Source organism: Leishmania braziliensis (assembly GCF_000002845.2).
Source record: "Leishmania braziliensis MHOM/BR/75/M2904 contig, possible fusion of chromosomes 20 and 34".
NCBI lineage: Eukaryota > Euglenozoa > Kinetoplastea > Trypanosomatida > Trypanosomatidae > Leishmania > Leishmania braziliensis.
In genome coordinates, this window is record NC_017947.1 from 364,423 (window position 1) to 386,477 (window position 22,055).

General features: G+C 57.4%; 3 protein-coding genes across 3 annotated transcripts; all 3 read left to right on the forward strand.

The window, feature by feature from the left end:
* Positions 1–1,226: 1,226 nt before the first annotated feature.
* On the forward strand, positions 1,227–4,184 carry LBRM_20_0940 (putative protein kinase; the record flags this gene model as incomplete). The annotated part of the gene is made up of 1 exon (XM_001564330.1): positions 1,227–4,184. One exon carries the CDS (start codon positions 1,227–1,229, stop codon positions 4,182–4,184), a length of 2,958 nt encoding a protein of 985 aa, XP_001564380.1.
* A 5,208-nt stretch (positions 4,185–9,392) lies between these two features.
* On the forward strand, positions 9,393–9,800 carry LBRM_20_0950 (putative amastin-like surface protein; the record flags this gene model as incomplete). The annotated part of the gene is made up of 1 exon (XM_001564331.1): positions 9,393–9,800. One exon carries the CDS (start codon positions 9,393–9,395, stop codon positions 9,798–9,800), a length of 408 nt encoding a protein of 135 aa, XP_001564381.1.
* Positions 9,801–15,663: 5,863 nt separating this feature from the next.
* Positions 15,664–16,245, forward strand: LBRM_20_0960 (amastin-like protein; the record flags this gene model as incomplete). Its single annotated transcript, XM_001564332.1, has 1 exon — positions 15,664–16,245. The coding sequence occupies one exon, from the start codon at positions 15,664–15,666 to the stop codon at positions 16,243–16,245; it is 582 nt and encodes a 193-aa protein (XP_001564382.1).
* Between the last annotated feature and the right edge of the window lie 5,810 nt (positions 16,246–22,055).

Sequence of the window (22,055 nt, forward strand, 5' to 3'; positions counted from 1 at the left end):
GAGATCGACGCGGGGAGCACGTATACGCAGCCTTACGTGTGCCGCCCTCTCACATCAAACTCAACCCCCTGTCTGTGCTTTATTTATTGGCGCTCTCTCCTTCGCTTTTGTGTTTCTTCCTCCCCTCCCCCCTCGCGCATTGTGTGCGGCGAACGCTCCTTACCGCGACGACGACGACAATGATCATGACCTTAGCTCGGGGTCGATAGCGCACACTACAGCATTCCATTACTTGTGAGGACATATTCACCACACACCCCAAAGCCCCGGCGCTGCTGCCGTAGTTAGACGCTTGTCTTATTCACATTCCGGTGCATTTTCCCTCATCCCTTTCGCCGCTCTGCAGGTTATTTGTGGCCTGACTGCCTCCCTCGATGGCTACGCCCAACCGTGCCATTCATTTCTCTTTTTTTTTTTTTTGACGTTGAACGTTTTAGAATTTGTTTTTGTCGGACTCGCGCTGTGCATCATCAGGATCAAGTGTGCCATACCTTCATCGCTCTGAAGACGTTTTGAGGCCTCCACCACGACAGAGCCGCAACGCAGCAAGTAGCCCGTACGTACCAGACGCACATCATAGCACGGTTGCACCCAGACCTCAATATTCAAGCCCTTCTCACGCACTAACGCGTCTCTCCTGACCACAAAGCAGCAAGAAAGAGGCGCTCACCCATAAGAGAGCGAGCCGTTGTCTGGGCAACGAAGCTGTGAGGCTCTTCTCCACGCTGTTTTGCCTCGTGCCTAGGTATACCCACACATAGCGCATACACATACACGCTCTCGCGCGCATCGCTCTCCTTCTCTTACTCCTCCTCTTTCTTTCCCATCAGTGAACTATGAAGGGATCACCTATTGGAAGACCATACGTCTGATCATTTTGGCGTAGGACTCACGCATTGCCATACAAAGAAGCCCACGCACGCACATTGATGCACCTTTGCTTCGCTGTTCACGTGAGCGTTTTCTTTGGGGTGCCAGCAGAGATCGAGGGGTGTATATCTCGCCTACGCTCCTTCCACCTCCAGCTGCTTTTCATACCCACTGTCTCTCTCTCTCTGTGTTGTGTCTCTGCCTTGTAGGCGTTGTGTGCGTGGACGCATCGGTGCTGTTTGAGGGGTGGGGGGTGGGGGTGTTGAAACGTCATCAAAAAAGGCGCCCCAAGGCGAACAAGCGAAGCACACGCGAGTGCCAACGGCCTCTTTAGTCACTAGAGAAGACCCCCATACATGCGAGTCAGCATAGACGACGAGAACTCGTCGGTGGCCGTCATGCTTCTTCCTTCGGCACAGGCGAGTCCTCTCATCAGCTCCCAGTTTCCCACGCGCACCGGTGCCATCGGCACCGCCACAGCGGATACTGACGCCATTAATGCACCAGGCAATGGCGCAGCCAGCCCTGATGGCGGCAGCACGCCATCTTCCATGGCCACGATGACCACAACCAACGCAGTCCTCTACTACCCCTCCGCGCAGCTGCCGACGCCTCCACCACTGCATCGTCCCTCGTCATCGCCGGTGTTGATGCAGCAGCCGCAGCACGAAGTGCGTGCGGCTCCTCGTGCTGTACCCTACTGTTCCCTATCCTGCGAGTCTGACAGCAATGAGGAACCTCTCTTCCAGCGCCCACCACCTGCAACGCCGATAGCACCCTCTCTGGCGTACATGACATCATCACCACCGCCGTTCTCCACATCGATGCAGGCGCCGCAGCCGGACCGTCTGTGCGGCGCGGTGAGCGCGAAGCCGGAAGGTGGCGGCCTCGCTAGAGGTGGAACCGCCCTGTACACCTCCCTTCTCCCTATCTCCTCCACCCCGACCATGGCGACCACAGAGACGCCGGGCACCCTGGCGGGGAGGCGCTCAGCTGTTGCCCGTGAAACCTCGAATTACTCTCTGGCTGCACCCACCAAGACGCACGTATCTGCGTCCTCGAGTACTGCACGTATCCACGGAGGCTACGCGGGCAGTAGCAACAAATCCACGGCAGAGTCAACAGTTGGAAATCATAGTAGGGGTGACCGAGGGGTACAACGACCTCTGTTAATGACGGCGCCCAACGGCGTTGCAGTATCATCAGCGTCGCCTGCGGCGCCGGTGACACTCACCAACGTAGGGGACACAGTGCTCGTTGCCGAACCGTTACCACCAGCGAAGCAGCGTCGCACGATCCACACAGGAGTGGGCAACAGGGGAACTCTTCCAAGCGGAGGCATCGGCGCCGGTCCCGGACTGTCCACCGCCGCCACCAGCACTGGAGCCTGGGCCTTGGGTGCTGCTACAGCGTCTGCCGCCGCCACGGCAGGAGGTGCGTCACCAAAGCCTTCCCTGCGTATTGCTGCGCCACTTCGAGGATTCGGCCGCAACCCGGTGACAAGCCACGCGTCATGCACTGTCTCACGGGCCACCACGTCGGGTGTGGGGACCGCCCCTCCTCCGCAGTCCTTCAAGCTCTATCGCCGCGAGGGCAGTCGGAAGCGGTCCGCAGACGTTCTGTCGCAGCTCAGCGCACTTGACCTCGACGAAACACCGACAACGCCTTTTGCGGAGACGGGCGTGTGTAACTTTACCAGCATCATCCACAACAGTAACGTGCACAACGCCTTCCCATCGCAGCCGTCACCGCCGACGACTGTCTACCGGGGCGCCGGCGGCGGTAGCAACGCGATCGGCGCTGTCTCCCCACTTATCATAGACTACGCCACGCCTGTGACTCTGTCTCAGCAGATTGGTGGGTCGAATACCTTCTCTCAGGTGCTGCTGCATCCGTCGCAGGACGTCCTCGACATGTCGCAGGCCGACACCGAGTGCTCCAACTTTTTGGCACGGCGCATCCTGACCGAGTACAACGAAGTAAGACTTCTCGGCAGAGGCTCCTTCGGCACGGTATCCTTATTCAAGGAGATCAGCTCAGGCGAGTACGTCGCAGTGAAGATGTCGCCCCCGCTGCGGACACCGGAGATGGAACGGCGCTACCGCCGCGAGCGGTCCGTGATGGGCATGGTGCGGGGGCTGCCGCACATTGTGCAGCTCTCTGCTGCCTGGGAGGAAGGCCGGGTGCCGCGCCTGTACATGCAGCTGGAATACTGCCCTGGCGGCTCCGTCGCATCTGTCGCGAATGAGAAACAGAACCGGAATGAACCCTGGCCGGAGGCGGAGGTGAAGGTATTCCTAGCTCATATGAGCATCGCGCTTGATGCACTGCACCGCGCCAGCATTGCTCACGTCGACTTCAAGCCGGACAACATCCTAGTCGATAGGGACGGCGCGTATAAACTGTCTGATTTCGGCTGCAGCGTGCTGCTGGATGCGAGAGGCCGACCGAGGCCGGAGACGCGAAACGGCTACGGCTCCCCAGCACGAGGCCAACGGGCTGGCGAGGTCGGAGGTGTCACTTACGTGAACCCGAACAGCGGACCTGTCGTTTACACAGGCCCTGGCGCTAGCGAGCTGGCCACTGCCCTGAACCCCGACAGCTGGAACGACGGCAACGAACTTAGCACAACGAGCGTTGACGAAGGTGACTGCCGGTACCTATGCGCTGATATGCTGAATGAGAAGCAGCACTTCAAGGCGGGTGACATGTTCTCGCTGGGTATGTCACTTTTTGAGCTCATGTCCGGTCACCCGCTCCCGCGAAATGGTGATCAGTTCCTAGCTCTCCGCCGCCGCGTGCCGGTGGAGATGCTGCACCGCCGCGGATACTCAGCGGACCTGGTGAGGCTTGTCGTGGCGCTGCTACGCAGCGATCCCACACAGCGACCTACTGCACGACAGGTTCTACAGTACCTCCGGCCCTCTTCCGAGCAGCTTCAGCTGTTGTCGAGTTCCTCGGCAATGCAGCAATGGACGGAGAGCGCCGAGAGCTTTTGCCGACTGCAGGTGGAAGAGCAGCAGCAGCCACTCGGAAATGATGGTGCGGTAACTGCCTCCGTGGACGCGCTGCGGTGTGTAAGTGCGCTCATGGAGGCCTCCATGTGGCTGTTCACGACAACTCAGCAGGACGTACATCGACTCGCTGCACCAGCAAACCCTTGCAAGGGAGAGGAGGAGGATGAGCAGCGCCGTCAGCAACCTCAGCCGCCGCCGCTGCCGCTGCTCCAGCTCCCTCGCGGGCGACGATTAGAGATGCCTATTCCACCGAGCCAGCGCGATGAGGCGTGCACGCCGACGACACTGAACTACTAGTGTCCATGGGCGTCGCTGCTGCTGCGCGACCCGGTACACTGTCTGCTCCTGTAGGTCTTTGCCTCTGGTACTCCTGTGCAGTCCGCACTCACGTACACCACCAGCGTCTGCGTCTGTGTGCACCCTCCGTCCCCCGGAAGTACCGACTCGGTTGCCAGCCTACTGGTGGGAGGTGCCTTTTTCAAGCGCATCTTCACTTTGTTGTGGTGCACCTTTACGTTTTTGTTTTTGTTTTCCTGTAGCGCTGTCATGGTGGTACCAAATTGTTCCCCCCCCGTTGTGTGTCCACCTTGGCTCGCCCATGTCGACCGTTAAGTCCCAGTGCGTGCCTCTCTCTCTCTGTGTGTTTGTGTGTGTGTGTGGGGGGGGGGGGTGGAGGGCTGCTTCTGTGCTGTGCCTCTGCTATACCGCGCCTGCGTCTCTCCAGCGCCGTCTCTCACACCCTCCTCAACTCCTTTCTCGCCATGGTGGCAGAGACAAGTCGGAACAGCGGGGGAGGGCGGGAAGGAGGAGACGAGAGCAGAGGCGGCTGTGTATACTCCACGGCACGTACAGGCATTTGGCCCATTCTGTTTGCCGCCCTTTTGTTTCGACCCATTCGCTTGTCGCCGTTGGTGTTGTGTTTTCTTCTCAATTGCGTGGGTCTTTCGAACACCCACCCACGCGCGCACGCGCACAGGGGGTGTTGTGTTTCTCCTTCCCTTGTCTATTCGTTAGACCCTGTTCACCGCCCCTCTGTCTTTCACTCGCTGTTTTTTGGTTTGTCTGTTCACATTCTGGAATCCTCAATGATGGGGCCCTGAGGTACCCCAGTGCGCGGGAATCGCAGGACCCACCGCACACCGACTCAGGGCGCGGAAGCCAGGCAGCCTCCCTTCCTCCCCTCTCTTCCTACCAATGCCGAGCCGCTTCTGGCGGTGACGGAGTCAAGGGCCTTTGGCGTGAGGCATTTAGTGCGATGCGCCGCTAGGGATGCCGGTCGTCGCGTCGTGGCTGACACTGCGTCGGGGCGACCTGCGGCAGTGAGCACGTTTGTGCCACCCGTATGATTGGACATCGTGTCAGCGTGACTGGTGGGCATGCTACCCGAGGCTGACCGCCCACTGACGTGGGGAGCCTGAGTGTCATTCCGAGGGAGGCGCCGCGGGGCGACCGGCGCAGTGGGAGCGGCGGTGCGGCGACCGACTGGGCGGGGTCGAGTGGAGTTTGAGGCCGAGGGCGGTGCTGGGATGACTGGGCCGGCGCACTGCTGTGACGCGTGCCCGGCGCTGCTGCACACCCCGCGACGGGCGGGGTACAGCGGGGCGGAGCTCGTGCTGTATGGCTGAATGGGCACGCTGAGGCGACATTTTCGTCTGGCGTGTATACCTGCGCGAGCGTCTGTGTGTCTGCCTGCCCCTCTGTGCGGATGTCAACCATTAGCGCTGTGGTGCTTAGTGCGGTTCGTGCTGCTCTGCGTCGCTTTCCTTGCGCTGTGCGAGGCGGCCGCCCGTTTGCTTCCTCGGCGTGGACTGCACGGGTGTAGGGAAATGGCACTGCACGGCCGCCCAGCACGGGCTCTCCGACAGCAGATGCGTGCCCCACGCGGTGCGTGCGCGTGTTTCTGTGCGTCCCCTCCGTTCTGTCGCCACCCGCCCGTACGCCCGATGGCGCTCTTGCGTTGCTCCGTCTTGCCCACCACCACCTCCCCATTCACTCTCTCGCGCTATTGACGGCACGCGCAGTAGGGAGATTGCGAGTGGGGAGGGAGATGGGCGGGTTGTGTGGAGTGAGACATAGCGGGCTACCTACACGCCGCTGCGTGTCGCTCTCCACGGCGTGCCGCTGGACCTTCTCGATGGCGCGCACCCGCGACGCCTGTCCCTGGGAGATGGAGAGTGCTCGCCGCCTCGCCGTGTCTCCCGGCGGAGGCAGCTGTTCTCCGGCCTCTTCTCACCCCTGCCTGCTCTCTTCGTGTGCTGGCTGGGGCGCTGCATCGCTGCCCGCGTACGCCCGCGTGCTCGCAGACGTGGGTGTCGCGCCGGGACGCCGCATCCACCCCTCTTGCGACCATTGCAGGATGAGGCGAAAGAGAGCGCCCGCAGCGAGTGCCGTCACCCCGAGCCTCGCATAGACGGATGCCGAAGCTCCTCGTCGTCTCGGCCAGTGCATTTTCCCTGTCAAAGTCCCGCTCAGCTTGGCACAGAGAGAGAGAGAGAGTGCTTGTTTGGTGAGGTGCCTTCGCATTGCCGCACGTGGCAGGGAGCAGGAGGGTCGGCGCATCCGCTGTGTCTGCCCACACCCGTCCCCCTCCTCGTAGAGGATTTCTTCACCAGCGGTGCTCTCTGGGTCCACCGCCGCCGCCGACTTCCACGATCGTGCCGCGCGGGGCGGGAGGACTTCATGGCGCGCCGTTTCCTGCCGCTCGCCATGACGCACAGCTGTCCCCCTCCGGCGGAGACACGGCATGGAGGGGGGCTGAATGTCCTCGCCCCCTGCGAGTGTCCCCGCGGACCTGAACCGCATGCGTGTCGCCCGCAGCTGTGCTTTCGGGTGACTTAGGGCTCCAGGCTCCTGTGCCTGTGTGCGCGTGTGCAGCGGCTTCTCGCAGCTCCTGCTTAGGTCATCCATCTTGCTCGAGTGGCCTTAACTGAAAGTGCAAGGGGACTGCGGTGCGGGTATCGTCTGTGCGCACGTGGGTCTGCGTCCGATGAGGGAATGCGGGACTGCTGCTGCGCTGCTGGACATTGGCTCTCCTGCCCTTTGGGTGTCTCTCTTTCTTGCCCTCCCCGCCGGCGGCCCCCACGAGTATGCCGATCGCGTGCAGGGGCGGCGGCGCTGCGCTTGCCCCTTGCCCGTGTTCTCCATGCGCGGGCGGCCAACGAAGAGGGCGCAGGCACGAAGACAGGCGCGTCTTTTCCTTCAAAGCGAGGGCGGAGGAGTGGGCGAGGTGAGCGTCAGCTGGTCGCCTGCCCAGACGGGGGAGGGGGGTGTGGAGGTCTGAGTGCGCAAGGTGAGCGAGTGAGGGCGAGGAAGCTGTGATTATCTCGTGCACTTGCGGGCGAAGCCGCCCCCGCTGGCTCGCGGACACCGAGGGAGCGCGTCTCGCGCGCGCGCGTTTGCTCCTCTGCGCTTATGCCAGGCACGTCTGCCGCCCCTCTTTATTCGATGTTTGCATGCCCGCGTAGGTGCACACACTCTCGTTGGCGGTGCGGGAGAGTATCCCCGGAGCGTTGCTCGCCTCTAACGTGCCTTCTGCTGCCCGATCCCTGCGCGTGCGTCTCTGAGGCGTTTGTGTGCTCGCTTTCTCGCTCGCCAGCACCGATTCCTCACTCCCACACGCACGCACGGGCACACACTTCGCGTTGCGGCACCCTGGTCAGCGCAGTCGGTGGTCCTATGGCGCGGCGTAACCTCTGCTGCCTGGGACAGAGCTGTGAGACAGCCTGAAAGGGCTGCTGATTGGCGTGCGCCCCACGTACCCGGCGTACAAGGCGAGGATCTTCCGTGCCGGCAAGGGCTACGTCGGTGTGCCGCCTGGCATGCACGTGAAGGGCGCGATCGCCAATATTGGCGCTAGTGTGGCTTGCACGCTCCTCCCGGCAGCAGCAGCGAGGCCGTCGACTCCAGACAGGTGTCGGTGCCCTCTTCAAAACCGCGCGGCCATTGCAGCGGGTGGGCGTGCGCTCGCGGCGGCCGATGGAGCCTTCGGTGTGAGGCGCAGAGCTGGGGAGGCGCTTGTGCGCCGTGTGTTGTGGTGCAGCGCCGTATGTGTGGTAGGCGTGCTGTCCGTGCGTGTTGACGCCCACGGCGTAAGCAACGTCGAGGTGTGCGGTGACTTGCTGTGCATTGTGGAGGAGGCGTGACGAGCGGCCAAGGCAGCTGACGGCGGGGCGGCGTTGCTCCTGCTAAGGCTGCGCTGGGGCGGCGGTATGCGGCAGTGTACAAGGATGCACCCGCGCCGCCGTGCGACGGTTGACTGAGCCATCGCGCTGTGGGGGTGCCCATCGAGTGACTTCCCATGGCAGGCACTGGGCTGCCGCCACTTGACCTCTGCGAGGGTCCCGTGCTCGACCGCGAGCAGGCATTCGCCCACGGGCAGCGCAGCGTCGATCCTGCCCGTCTTAGGCATTTGGTCGACACCATTGGGGCGAGCATCAACGATGTGGACACGCTGCCTGCTGCTGTGCGGCAGTGCCGCGTTTCGCTGGCAACGCGTACGATCCAGGAGCTGCTGAATGCAATGCTTCAGCTGCACGGAACGTGCTCCAGCCGCCCGTAGGTTCGTTCCGCGCTGCCACGTTCCCCACGGCAACGGGCCCGCACACCGTCGGAGACGCAACGGTGCTGCGCAGCCAGACGCTGGTGGACACTGTGCTGTGGAATGCCGTAGAGAGTGCGTGGCTGTTCCACCGCAAGCCTTTTCCCTCCGCCGCCCGGTGCTGCTGACTGTGGGCGTGTGTGTGTGCGGTTAGAGGGAGTGGGCACCGATATAGGGGCACCTTCTCATGCTCCACCTCGCCGCTTCTGACATCGCCTGCTCATTGCTTTCCGCTCTTGATTGTGTGTGCGGTGGAGCTCTACCATGGTGCGGCCTCTCTGTGTGTTCCCTCCGGCTGTGCCGGCGTGTTCTCGCGCACTGCTGTCGATGTGCCCATTGTTTTCGGAATCTATGAGGCGGCATTGGCGGGTGGCAGCGCCGCCGCCTCTGCTCGCACACGAAGAGGCCCCCTCCCCCGCCCCTCTCCTTTGCACCCGCGGTGCAGGCTTCACACCCTCGCTCACCCTTCGCCTCATCGCTCTCTTCCCCACCTCTCTCCCTCTCCTCTCCACCCCTACCCCTCCCAACACACACACACACACAGACAAACACAAACACAAACGCAATCAGCAATACTCGAGCTGTTCCTTGGCGAAGCACACCGGTTTTGCACACTCGCCCGCTCTTCCCCGCTTCCTCCTCTCCAGCACAGCTGCGCGATCTCGACACCCGCGTCGCGCACTCTGCTGGTCACCACTGTCTCGCTCTTCCCGGTCTACTGTGGAGCGTATGCCAAGATGGCGTGGAGTGTCAGCCTCCTCATCTACGCGATCGTGCAGTTCATCGCGTTCCTGTTGGTGCTCGTGGCTACACCCATCGGCATGTTTCTCTTAAAAGCCACCATTGCTACATCCGCTCCCAATCAGTGCATCACGTTATAGGGTCACACGCTCAACTGCAGCACTACTATGTACCACATACCCGCGGACGTTCTGTGGCAGTTCTGCCCTCCCCGTCGCACCTTTTTCCGCCTTACTCAAGTGTTCGTTGTGATCTCCATCGTGGTGTACGGCGCGGCGTTCGTCCTGGGAGTCATGATGCTGTTCTGCTGCACTTACCTCCGCTTTGTCTGCCTGGCGCTGAACATTGCTGGCGCCATCACGTTGTGCGTTGTCTGGGTGGCCATGGTGAGGACGTACACCGGGCGTGAGGGCCCCCGTTGCCTGCTGATGGAGAGCTTGTACTCCTACGGTCCCGGTGTCGTTCTCCTCCTCGTGGCCTGGGCCCTGAATATCCTCAACATCACCACCTTACTGCTCCCGTGCCCGGGCAGCGACTCAAGTGAGAGTGGAAAAGGGACGGAGAACAGGGGTTAGGAGTTGAGAGGATGAGAACAAAGAGAGGCAGAGACCGGCTCGACGGCAGCGGGGCAGCTCCACAAGGACATCCCCGTGGTGGGGGCGCCTGGAGCTGATGTGCGGGCGGGGGAGGAGGGGGGCGCGCGCTGCGGGTGCTCGCCTCGGCCCTCGCGTCTCTCCCCCTTTTGTTTTGTCGCACTGCTGTCGGCGTGCTTCTCGCGTGCCTGCTGTGTCTGCGCAGCGGCCTGTGCTTCCGGTGGGCAGCGCGCGCATGGCGGCAGCGTAGGGAGGCTCTGCGGAGGCACGACCAGCGCTCTCGCGTCGGCGACGCGTGCTGGCCGTGGCGCACCTCGACTGTGTCCGCCGCGCCGCTGGGCATGCCTCAGAGAGCCGCCGTCGTGCGCCTCCCTGTGCACCTTCTCGCCTGTCTCCTGGCTGGCGCGCACGCCCCTGTGTCTCACCCCACCTCCCCGCTGTGTTGCCGCCCGGCACCTGCGCCTTCTCTGCCACCCTCTCTTGCTGCGCGACTCTCACGCTCGCCGCCCACCGTTGCCCACGGAGACACGTCGCGTGAGGCCTGTGCGAGCCTGTGGCACTGCGCCTCAGTTGCTGTGACGCTCCCCTTCGTTGTGTGCCCCTCGCCGCGTGCAGGCGGTGGTAGCGAGGTGAGAGGGTGCCGATGCGGATGTCCAAGGCAGCGGCAGTGGGACGAAGCGCTGTTTGGCCTCTGTGACTCGAGCCTGCCTCTCTCTGCCGGAGTGTGTCCGCGCTTGCTGCGCCCCTCTGCCGCCTCGCCTCCCCTGTGCTTTTCTGCTTTCACTGGTTTCATTGCCCATTTAGCCCACCGAATGCCCCGGACCCCGGTGCGCTGAGTCACCGCACGATGCGGTGGCGTGCCACAGCTTGGAGCGCGGGAGGGGGATGCATGGCACCCCCGCAGGGCCTCACAGGGTCCGGACCTGAGGCTGGTCCGCCTCCTCCCGCAGCTCGCATGGCGTGCACCTATGCCCCCCGCTGCCCGCACGACAGCGGCCGCCGCTTGCGCTGTCGTGCGGGAGTGTGGACACGTCCCGCATAGGGAGGGGGCGTGCGGCTCACCCGGGTTGGTCTGTGTGCCGACCAGCTCGCCGTGTAGTGCGGTACTGCGGCGAGGTGCACCGTTGCCTCCTCCCCTGGCTTTCTTGCTGTGTGCGGTACGGCGTCCTGCTGCATGTGAGTGACTCAGTAATTGACGGGACACCTGATGCGCCACTTCTGCCGAAAGAAAGAAAAAAACAGTAGTGATAGTAATAATTGAAGCACACACAGGGTTATCGAGTCCCTGCTGGGCCGCTAACTATGCGGGGTCGTGGTGCCCCGGCGTGGTGTTTGGGGCAACATGACAGATGCCGTCAGCTGCGTTGTTGAGCGCATTGTTGCGTGAATTTGATCTCTCACCTACGGACCGGACGGCGCGATCTAGCCGTGAGGCGCCCCACAGCAGCGCAACGCCTCGTGCCACGCGCTCCGCGGGTGGGTGTCTGCCTCCTTGGCATCCCCCTCCTGGTGGCGCCGTGCAGGGGGAGGGGGCGCGCCTGTCAGCTGTCTCGCACGCCCCGATCGTGCTCGACGGCCTTGCCGCCCCTGCTCCTCCTCCGCGCAGAATTCCACGCTGCACCCCCCCTGCCCATCTCCTGCTGGCGAGGCCGTCGCCTGGCGGTTGCTCGTTGCCGCTCGCTCTTTTGCCTTTCGGTCTCGACCAGGCCGCGGCTGCTGCTGCCCGGCTGTGCGCCGCTGGTGGCCGCGCGCGTGTGCCCAGGCCATGGGCCGCTCTCCTCTCACGGTCCCCCTCGCCCCAACCCTGCGTGCGGCGCTCTCCTGCCAGCGCTGCGCGTTTTGCCCCTCTCCCTCTGCTAGTGCTGCGGGACCACACCGTGCTGCCACGCCCGCGTGCGCATGTGCGTAGGCAGAGGGGGCCGCTGCGGCTTGGATGGGGGCAGGGGGGATGAGTGGCAGGTGTGGCGTGCCGAGGGGAGGAACCGTGGGAGGGGTAGCGGAGCGCGTGGGTGGCGCGAGGCGAATCGGGAAGACAGGTCGGATGGCTGCGCGGGCCCCCACGCGCCGCCGCCCACCAGCGAGGCTGAGCGCGACCCGTTTCCCGTCGTGCGCTTGGCGTCGCTCGTGGCCTCTTGCTCGCCTCTCCTCGGTCCTCTGCTGCCGAGGATAGCCGCACACCGCACCCAGTGGTGCACGCATGTGGGCAATGCGCCGCCTTTGACCCCTCGACAACTCCACCGCACACCGTGGCGGCAGGAGGGCACCCTCTCCCCTTTGTGTGCTGCACTACTACTGATAGTGGTGGTTTTCTGTCATGTTGTGCTTGGGCTTTGCAAACGTCTGTGTTTTTTTTTATCACGAGTGAGAGACGGGCAGGACTGCTGCTTCGATCGTTAGCGCTGCCCTCTTTTTTGAGGGGTGGTGGGGGTGACGTGCTATACCGGCGATTGCGCACTTATAACGGCGGGTGCCGCGTATTTTTTGTCTGCCTGATGTTTTGTTCCCTTTGTAGGGCCAATGGGAGGAAAAAAGGTTGAATATGAGGGCGAATTTCTTGTCAAGAAGGAAGTTTTTGGAAGCGGTTGAAATGCGAATTACGGTGCAGGGATATGTGAGTATCTGGAGCCGCGTTGTAGCTGCTGTGGAGATGTTAAGCGTGGTAACTGAAAAGGTGTGGGGTAGTATCTTTTGAAGGTGATTAAAATGCAAAAAATGGTTGCGCTGACTGTTTCGTTGACGTTATGTATATCCCGCGTGCCTGCTACTTGTCCTGATGTCTTTTCCTCGTCTTCACGTCACCCCCTCTGCTCTTTTTGGAGAGAGGGACATGGGACATCCGCCTTTTATGCCTCTTCTTGGACTTTCTGTTGTGGTGCGTTTGTCTGCTTCTTTCGACCGCTGTCATCTTCGCTGAGTGTGATACGAGTTTTTTCCCCCCTCGTGGTGTTCGCCGTATTCTCAGTCTTCTATTGTCTTCTTTGGTTCGTGTGTTTTCTTTGCTTTTCTACCTCTTCTCCCTTCCGTTCTCCTCTGTTCTCTCGTCTTTGCCCTGACGCCATCGCATCATGTGTCTACTTAGCGCTTTGGAAAGTCATTAGAACCTTTCGCGACTACGTTCGTCCCTAGAAGGCGGAAGAAAGTGGAAATCTCCGACAGGCCATCCTCACTACAGCAGCAAGCAATAAGAGCGTGAATGTGGTTTGACCTACAACATCGGAAGTGGGCCCGTGGTACCTCTCTTCCCTTCTTCCCCCTTTTCTTCAAATTAGCCGGTGAGACACCGCAAGCGTGCGTTTGTGTGTGCGCGCACATGGGCGTACACTGGTGTTTACGCATGTGTGCGTTGTGAAAGAGCGAGTGGATGCCTTCAGGCAGTGACGTGTCGTTATTGCTCTCTCTCTTTTCATTTTTCTTAGTTGTTATCTATTGTGTGGCATCTGTGTTGCGTGCTTGCGTGCTTTCCTGTTATTTGTTCTCGTCCTCCTTGGAGTCTTTGGGTTTTCTTTCCCCACGCCCATTTTTCCCTCTCAGCGCTGTCGTACGTGTTTCCATTGCCCCTCTCTATCAGCTTTGTGCGGGCTTAATTTCTTTTTTCTTCTTCGCGTTGCCTGCGTTTGTTGCTCACTTATTATCGGAGTTTGCCCTGTCAGTTTCTCGGTCGGATGGGCTTGATCCTTTCCTTGTGTCCCCTTCTTCCTGCGCGCTCTCTATTGGTGGATTCTCACATCACAACGAAGAAATCAACGACATACCTCGAACCCCAATGATGTAGGCCACCTCTTCGCGGTGCTGTAGACCAGTACTCCTTCACGAAGGAAGCTAAGCGCTGACGCTTACACAGCGAGACCTACTGGATTGAATGCTCCCCTCACGGAGTGCGGCAACGTTGCGAGCGCTTCCCTTGGGCGTGGTGTTAGCCCGTAGCCACAAACGCGGGGGAGAGTAGAACGAAAAAAAATACACCTCGAAGGGAGTGGGGAATGCAACAACAGAGAAAAAAAAGGCTGATCTCTGCGGAAATTACGTTGGATTGGAGTAAACGACCGCGCGCTCGTGCGTATAAGCTCACAGTTCCGCACTCACCTCTGCGCAGTTGTCCCCCCCCCTCCCCCCCCCCCCTACCATCATCACTACACCAGAGGCGGGCTCAAAGCAACTAGCAGTACTCGACGCGCGACAGACAGAGGTAGAGAGGAATGAAGCAGCACCTTCACAAGTACGAAAGAAAAGCGAGCATCAGAGACTGAGAGGACGACAGACAAAGAGTGATCAGACAGCGATCAAAGTGTATCTCTCTTTGTTCGTTTTGTCTCTTTTGGAAGCCACGCGAAAAGAAAAGCAGCGACGCCGTATGTCGAGAATGTGCGGCACTTTCCTCTCACACAGCGTAAAGGAAACGCTCTTACACTCCCACTCGGAGAAGGGCAGGTACACACAAACAAACAAACGAGATGTGCATTAGGGCTCATGGAAGCCTCGTTTTACTGACACGGTGCTATACAAAGGAACGGGTGCTGACGTTAAAGGCCGCTGCACTCTCGTAACGTTCATCTATGTGCGTAATCATGTGCGGAGAGCATAGTAGAAGCAAAGTCTCCCCCCCCAAAAAAAAAACTCCCACCAATCAACGAAATGGTAAAGTTGAAAAAGAGAGCTTCTGTTATCTCGGGTGTGCAGCGTCTCGAGTGGTCTGCTTCTCTTCCCCTTCGTACCCTTCGAGCCGCCTCCCGCGAATCGAACCAACAGAAGGAATTAGTGTCAGCTGAAGTATTGATGTTGAGTCTACTCAATCTCACTCTGGCGATGTAGGCTGTCTCTTATGCAGACAATCACACAGAGACACACGCTGTTCGATTGTCTTTCTGCGTTCTCTCTGCACTCCTCTCCCTTGCTGACTTGCATTTCCTCGGTTATCCAAACCCAACAACGAAACACGCCACTTCTACTGTTATGTACGTTTATTCTGGCCCTTCTCCACGTGTGTTTGTGCGTCACGGATACATGCACGTGCACACTCACACTCACTCACGCACATGCAAATACACTCATACGCACAAATGTACTCTTGAAGTGTCTTCTCTGTGTGCAAGCCGCTGTCCTCGAAACCAAATACCCCCGTGGAACATACCATACGACTCAGCTCCATTCTCTCGTTTGTTGCCATTGACCTCCTTATCTTCAGGTTTTTCAGTTTGATTTTGTTTGCGCCGCTTTATTTTGCTTAAAGCATCTCTTTCATGTTTGTTGCGTATTTCATTCTCTCTTTCCCTCTATGTTCTACTCATCTCTCTTGTTGACTTCTGCATTTTTTTGTTTCTAGCGAAACAAAAGGCCCGCTTCTGCCTACCAAGTCATTATCCTTCGCTCTCTTTGCCGTGTGTCGCTGACGCACCTACTTCACGTGCCTACACTCATACAGCCAAGCGCTCAAGCGCAAGGAGATCACTCACTTGCCCGTTCTCTTCACTGAACCCTGCTCCTCACTAATCCCCTGCCCCCTCCAAAGAAAACAAAGCAAAACAGAAGTGCACAAGACGCGCCCCCCCTCTTAGATCTGATAGTGTCATCACCCCTTCTGTTTTGTAGTGTGTTGTGCCTTTGCCCTCTTGACCCTCGTCTTCGCCCCTGCCCGCATTTTCTGACTTCCTTCAGCTCTTTCTCACAGTTTGGTCATCCGCCTTTTCCCTTTTTACTTCGAGTCCCTCTACAGGGTGTAACAATCCTTCTCGTATACAAAGAAGAAGTACACAGACACACACACACACACCAACGTACACCTACACGTACCTTAAGCAAAAGACAATCCCCCATACCCCCTTCAATCATCACCACCTGCCAAGAGAAAATGGCCTGCATTTCGGGTTTCCTCTTCGGCATCCTCCAGTTTGTGGCGGTACTCTTTATCACTGTTGGCACTCCGCTGGCGATGTACGTGCCGCGGAGTGAGAACGCTAAGCGAGTCACCAATGGCTACTGCATCACGATGTGGGGAATTCGCGATAAATGTCTTACATTGACGTACTCGGAAAGGACTGCCTATGTCTGGTCAGAGTGCCCGGGGCGCGTGAGTCGCTTCAAGACGGCGCAGGTTTTCGCCATTGGAGCTGCCATCATTCTCATCGCTTCGATCTTGGCAAATCTTCTGAATGCGTGCTGCTGCTACTGCGTCAAGTACTTGTGCATTGTGTTGAACTTGGTGGCCGCGGTTGTGCTTTCGATTTCCTGGGGCTGCATATTGGACTGCTATCTGCGTAATCAGGGTAGCTTCATGCGCGGCACCGTGGACGTATGCACGAGAATTCGTGACTTCCCTGGTCTTGATAGCTCGCACCCGGATGGAATGCAGCTGGGTGTTGGTTTCATCCTTCTTGTTTTCGCCTGCGTCATCAGTTTTGTGAACATCTTTGTTACTTTTCTTCCATGCTAAAGTCAAGCTTGCTGACACCTACCCCCATTACAGAAAGATGGGAACAGACGGTACTGCACATTGACAAGAAAAGCATGAGGCAGAATGCTCGTCGGCTGTGACGCTGGAGGGAGGAGGGGGGGGGGGGTAGTTGCGATGCGTTGAAAGAGAGAAAAAGTGGTAAGCAAAATGGTATAGAAAAAGAACGAGCACTTGCAACTTCAAATGCTTTGCACGCCACAGGAGGAAAAGACCACAACGGGCACACATAAACACTGGGAGACCTGCTGCACCTGACACCCATGCACGTCGATGGAGGACACGTGGGTTTCTCTCGAGTTTGTTTTTCTGTGCGTAACCGCCCAATGCGGAGAGACTGTGCTACGCCTTCTTTTTTTTGCTTCTTTGAGCTGAGTGCCCTTGTCGGTGAGTGTTTTTTTTTCTTGCGTCCATCCGCTACGACGGCTATGCTTACGTATCTCTGTTGGTGCGTGTGACGTGGCAGACAGCTGCGTGCTAGTCCAGGAGTGGCAGGGGTAGGAAGTCGCCGCAGTAGAACTAGTTTTCGCACAGGAACGACAGCGCCACGAGAGGAAGGGAAGCGTAAAGGAAAAGGCGGCACAGGGATTCAAAATGAGGGCAGCTGTCTTTTTTTCCTCGCCGAACGCCCTTATGTAGGGCAAACGCAGATGACGGGGTGGGGATGGGGACACGCCGCCGTGCAGATGGTCTCCAGGGTCTAGTACGCCCACTTAGTATGGGGAAGCCAGTCAGCTCCCCCGTATCCCTGCCGATGCCACGGCCCCTCCTGTGCTGACGGGGCCAAGCACCTACGACGCAGGGGAGGTCAGAGCGATGTATCGCTGCGGATGTCAGCGGTCAGGTCCTGGGTGGCGCTGCGGTGGAGCGACCTGCGACACCGAGCACGTTGGCACTACTCATGTGATGGGCGGGGAGTCAGTGTGACTCGAGCGTATCCCGCCCGGCCCTCGCTGCCTCCTGGTGAGGGGTGCCCGCGTGCCAACCCGAGTCGGATGCGCCGCGTGGCGATCGGCATAATGGGTGCAATTAGGAGGCAGTCTATGAGGCGGTGGAAGGGTAGCGTCTGATACTGCAGTCGCCAATGAATAGCCATGTTGACCCATTAATGTAGAATCTTTTTATGGCCGGCGCGCAACACATAATTAAGCCTGTGAGACAGAGGTGGAGCCGAGTGGAATGGAGTTGAACCTCATGTTTTGATAGCAAAATGGATGCAATGCGAGCAAATATGCAGTGCAAGTATGTGCGTTTTTCGTTGAGTGTGTGGTGCTTTTCCTTTTGGATGCTGCAGTCATCACAACTGTGGTTGGTTTTCTTGGCATTTTTGCGTTTGCTGCGCCGGTGCTTCCCACGCTCTTTTTCAGCTCCTATTGCACCCTCTGAGTCTCTCTCTTTCTCTCTCTCTCTCATCTGTGTGTGTGTGTGTTGTTGCAGTCGTTGTTTTCCACCCATGTGTCCTTTTTTCTTTTTTTGCTTCCCTCTTTGTTTTTTTTTTCCCCTTTTCATGCAGTAGTTGGCTTCTTCCTTCCGTTCTCCGGATCAGAGCGAAGGGGCACCCCAGTAGACAGTGCAGAGAAGAAAAAAAGAAAAGCAAACGCACGTCAAACTGTATTTTTCTTGTGCTACGATGACACTTCTCTATTCGGGGCTCTCTCCCTCTCTGCGAGTACGTGCCAGACCCTTCACTAGAAGCCGTTGCTGGGCCGTTTTTTTGTTGTTGTTTTCACTTTTGCTTGCCTGTTGTTTTATGCGCACGTATTCTTGCGGCTTGTGGAGAGCGAAAAAAAAAAACACAAACCAACAAACAGAAAGAAAAGTGCTCTCTGACTACTACTATTCCTTTCGCTCCCCTGACCTCTCTCTTGTAATGTAGGTCGATGTGCGTTGACGTCCCTGACGTGAGGCGAGAAAGCTCCTGGGGGATTACTATTCCCCTCAGCGTTGTAGATCTTTCTCTGTGCATGTGCGCCACAGTGCTTAGCCTCTTGTCCTATTGTATTCTTCATTGAAAGGAGATCGCAGACTTCTCCGCTTTCCAACACCCTTCCCCATGCATAGAAGGGCAAGGAAATGCAGTTATAAAGCGGAGCGATACAGGGGGTGGGGTGGGAGACTTCGGTGTATCGATGTGGTGGTGGGATAGACTTTGTTCTTCTTTCGGCTCTTTGGTGCAAACGATGTAGCAGACAAGGAGAAGGCATCTGCGGGTGTCTCCCTCAGCGGCACTTCTCTTTGTTGCTCTCCCGCTGCTTTGTGACATTTGGTCTCATTTTATGAGTGCCTCCCCCTTTTTTCCCCATCGCTTTCGTCTTTTCATTTTTTTTTATTTGTATCACTTCTGGGTCTTCGCTTCTTTTTGTGTGTGTGTGTGTGTGTGCGTGTGTCTACTGTGCTCTCCTCAGCGATCCTTTGCATTGCTTGTCTTGAATCCGCCTTGTCATTGATTTATTCTATGCTTTTCCCTTTTTTTTTGTTTTGCTAGCACTGGGCTCCCGTACGCTCTTTCTTGCGCCTTCCAACTCCGTCACTCGAACACTTGCGTGGACTCACCTTGGGTCGCATTTCCCCCTTTCTCTCTTTGGTTTTCCCCAGGCAGGCAAGTCATTCAGACAAGCATGTCAATAACACTGCCCAAATCAGAAGAGGAGGATAGCGGGCTTCTCTTCTTCCACAACGACGTCATCCTGAAACAGACCCCGATATCTGAAAATGCAAACGCTGTACGCAGACGCTGTAAAGCCCTCCTGGCACGATGTATCACTCCCAAATGGCCTGCAGAGGTGACCGGAGCAAGTGCACTAAACGAAAAATGGCGCGCAGGGATCATTACCGATCAGCCCCACAATGCATTCGTGTGAGGTGTGCGGCATCTTCTCTATCCAACCAGGTAGTGCAATGAGACCCAGATCCCGGAAGCATAAGGGGGACACCCCTAGTGGCCCTATCGAGTCCCTCTCACTGCAGTATGGAGAGCCACTGCATCATACTGTGGCATGCTGCAGGTGCAAGCGTCGGAGAGCGAGGCATGGCTCCCAGGCATGGCACAGGGTTTCACAGGACCCTGACCTGCAGTTGGCCTGCTCGTGGCAGAATGCCACGCTGAAGCCCCCCCCCCCCCCCCCCCCCACCCCCAAAAAATAGAATCTGCCTCACACCATGGCCTATGTTGCATTCCCTGGGCGCGTTCATCTTAATAGCTCACACGTTTGCTTAATTGACCTGTGCGCCTACCCCTGGTAAAGAGGGGGTTGAGATAGTGTGGTGTGGGGGGTGCGGGGAGAGTGAAAGGCAAAACTCACTTGTTACTACGCGGTTGTGTGCATTGTGTGGCTTCTCTGCAACTGTGCGTCGAAGTCGCATAGCACGTAGTGATCATATGAGAAAAAAGGGAACGTAGACAAGCAGGTCGGGAGGCGAGGGCGTATGTGTATTGTTTGTATGAGTGTATGTGTAGGGGGACGCAGGCGCGATCAAGGTGAAGAAAGGTGGACAAGGGTTTTGAGTGGAGGAAGTAGGCATCCTCTTTGCATTGTACCGGTTCTCGATCGTTTGTATTTACTGGTTTATGCGTGTGTATGTGCGTCTGGCCGGTGGATTTGACTATGTCTGCCTCACCTTCCAAATCCAGTGCGCTCTTCATTTTTACTTGTTTTCTCTTCCCTTTTTTTTTTTCATTTATTTCACTGAACAAGAGTTTCGCTTGTCGCCTTGGCTCTATCACCGTTCCATGGAAACTGTGGGGCCTTCTCTTGTCTCGGCACTCCTCCTCCTATTTTTTTTTTGCTGGAGAGTGCGCTCGATTACTGGAAAAGACGAAGGAAATTCTTACCGGAATCTCCTCCAGCTTCCCTCCATACCTTCTCGTTTTATTATTATTATTATTCGGTCTTCTTTCACATCGACGGCATCCATCTAGCACCCAGGACAATTTTAGAGCTTGTCTCTCTCTCTCTCTCTTCCTCTCTTTCCGCCTCATCACCCTCCTTTTTTTATGGCGCTGTCTGTGCCTTTATCGCTGTGCGTATGTGCATGGTGGCAACCCAGAGAGACACGACGGCACACGCAGACAGGCAGATAAGCACACCGACGCGCACATGGGTAGGGAGGGCTGCACTAATTGTCTTCGGGAGGGGAACAAAGGAACAAAGCTAACGGAGGCAATATAGGGGGGAAGGGGTGAAGAACGCAGGGGGGAGAGTGCTGGCTATACAACAGCTCTTCCTCTCTTTCTTTCACTGTCTCCTAATTGTCTTCTACCTAGGATCTTTGCCTCCCCTCATCTGCCTACCCTTTTCTTCTGTAATCGGCGCCTACGGTCACTTGATGTACTCCACGCAGCCAGTAAAGAAGGGGAGGCGGAGGGGGAGTAGGACAAGCACATGCGTACACGGACACTCCTTACACCAAGGAAGGATGACGAATGTGTCAATACACACAAGGAGACACACTCTTCCGTGTATTTCATACATATCAGTGCGCGTGTATACAATGTTCACTTTAAAGAGCCTGTGCAGCATCCTCCAATACAAGCCAGAGGTGGAGCGAGAAGGCGACGGCGCCTTTCCCCACCTCTGTCTGCCTACTTATTTTGGTTTCCCCTTTTCTTTCATTCTTCGGTTTTTCTCTGCGCCTTCGTTTATCCATTCTTCATTCCTTTGTTTGTTTCGCGTGCTCTTCTTCCCTTTCTCAAGTGTTTGTTCTCCCTCCTCAGGTTAGGTGGTGGACTAAGGCCGCTGTGACGGCGGCAGGAGCGGGAGGACAACGTGAGGAGTAGCCAGTGATGAGGAGGCGAAAAGGAGGGGCAGTTCAACGCTTTACCTGGAACACAAAATAACGCCGGCGAGAAAAAAAAAGAAGTCCCTAGACTCCTACAAACACACGGTTTGCAGCTTTGACTCATGCTCGTTGTGGTGCCATGTCCTCCTTACCCTCAAAATGCTCCTTAAAGGAAAAGAAGCAGCTATGTGTTGACAAGGCAAATGCTGCTCATCCCTATCTATTGGGCCTCTTCCCCTCTTCTCATTCTCTTTTCGTTGCTCTACTGTGCCCATCTGCTCCTCTTGATTTACAACTTTTTTTTTTTTTCACTATTAGGCCACCCTACTCTACCTTATCTTGCTCCCTCTCTACACACACTCGTTTTTTCTTCTAACAAGTGTCATGGCCGCGCTGCATATCTAGACAAACTGCTGCCCTCACCTTCCCTGCCGACTTTCAGTTGCTCATCACTCCCTTCCATTCGACTCTTGTGATGCATACGTCGACCCTCTTCCCGCGCTCATGCATGCAAGTCTTCTTAGCCTCAATCGTAGCAGCAAATAAATTACGCCCTCTATCTCGCACGCAAATACCCCATTTTCACAACGTCAGTCCATCTAACCACAATGGCGTTTTCCTTACCTCTTCTCGTCTTGTTTTCCCCTACTACTTATACCACATTTGCTGCGCATAGGTGATCATTTCTTTAGTTCTTACTGCGTCTTTGTTTGCTCTTGGTAGCCTAGGTCTGCGTGGGTACCTTTTGCAACCACAACTCCGCCACCGCACTTCTTCTCTGGCCTTTACTGTCATTTCCGCTTCTACGAGTGGAGCTTTATTTTGGTGCTCACCGCACCGAAAAAGAAAATGTGCCACTCCTCCGCCTACCAGGTAAGGCCGCTCTTCATCACATCTCTTGATTTACACTCTGAAGCAGGTGCTTCCTTGGCGTAGATGTCATCGACACTTTCTCTATTGTCCCATTTCGTCTCTCCTCTCTGCAGCTTCCCCCCTCCCCCCCCCCCCCTCAG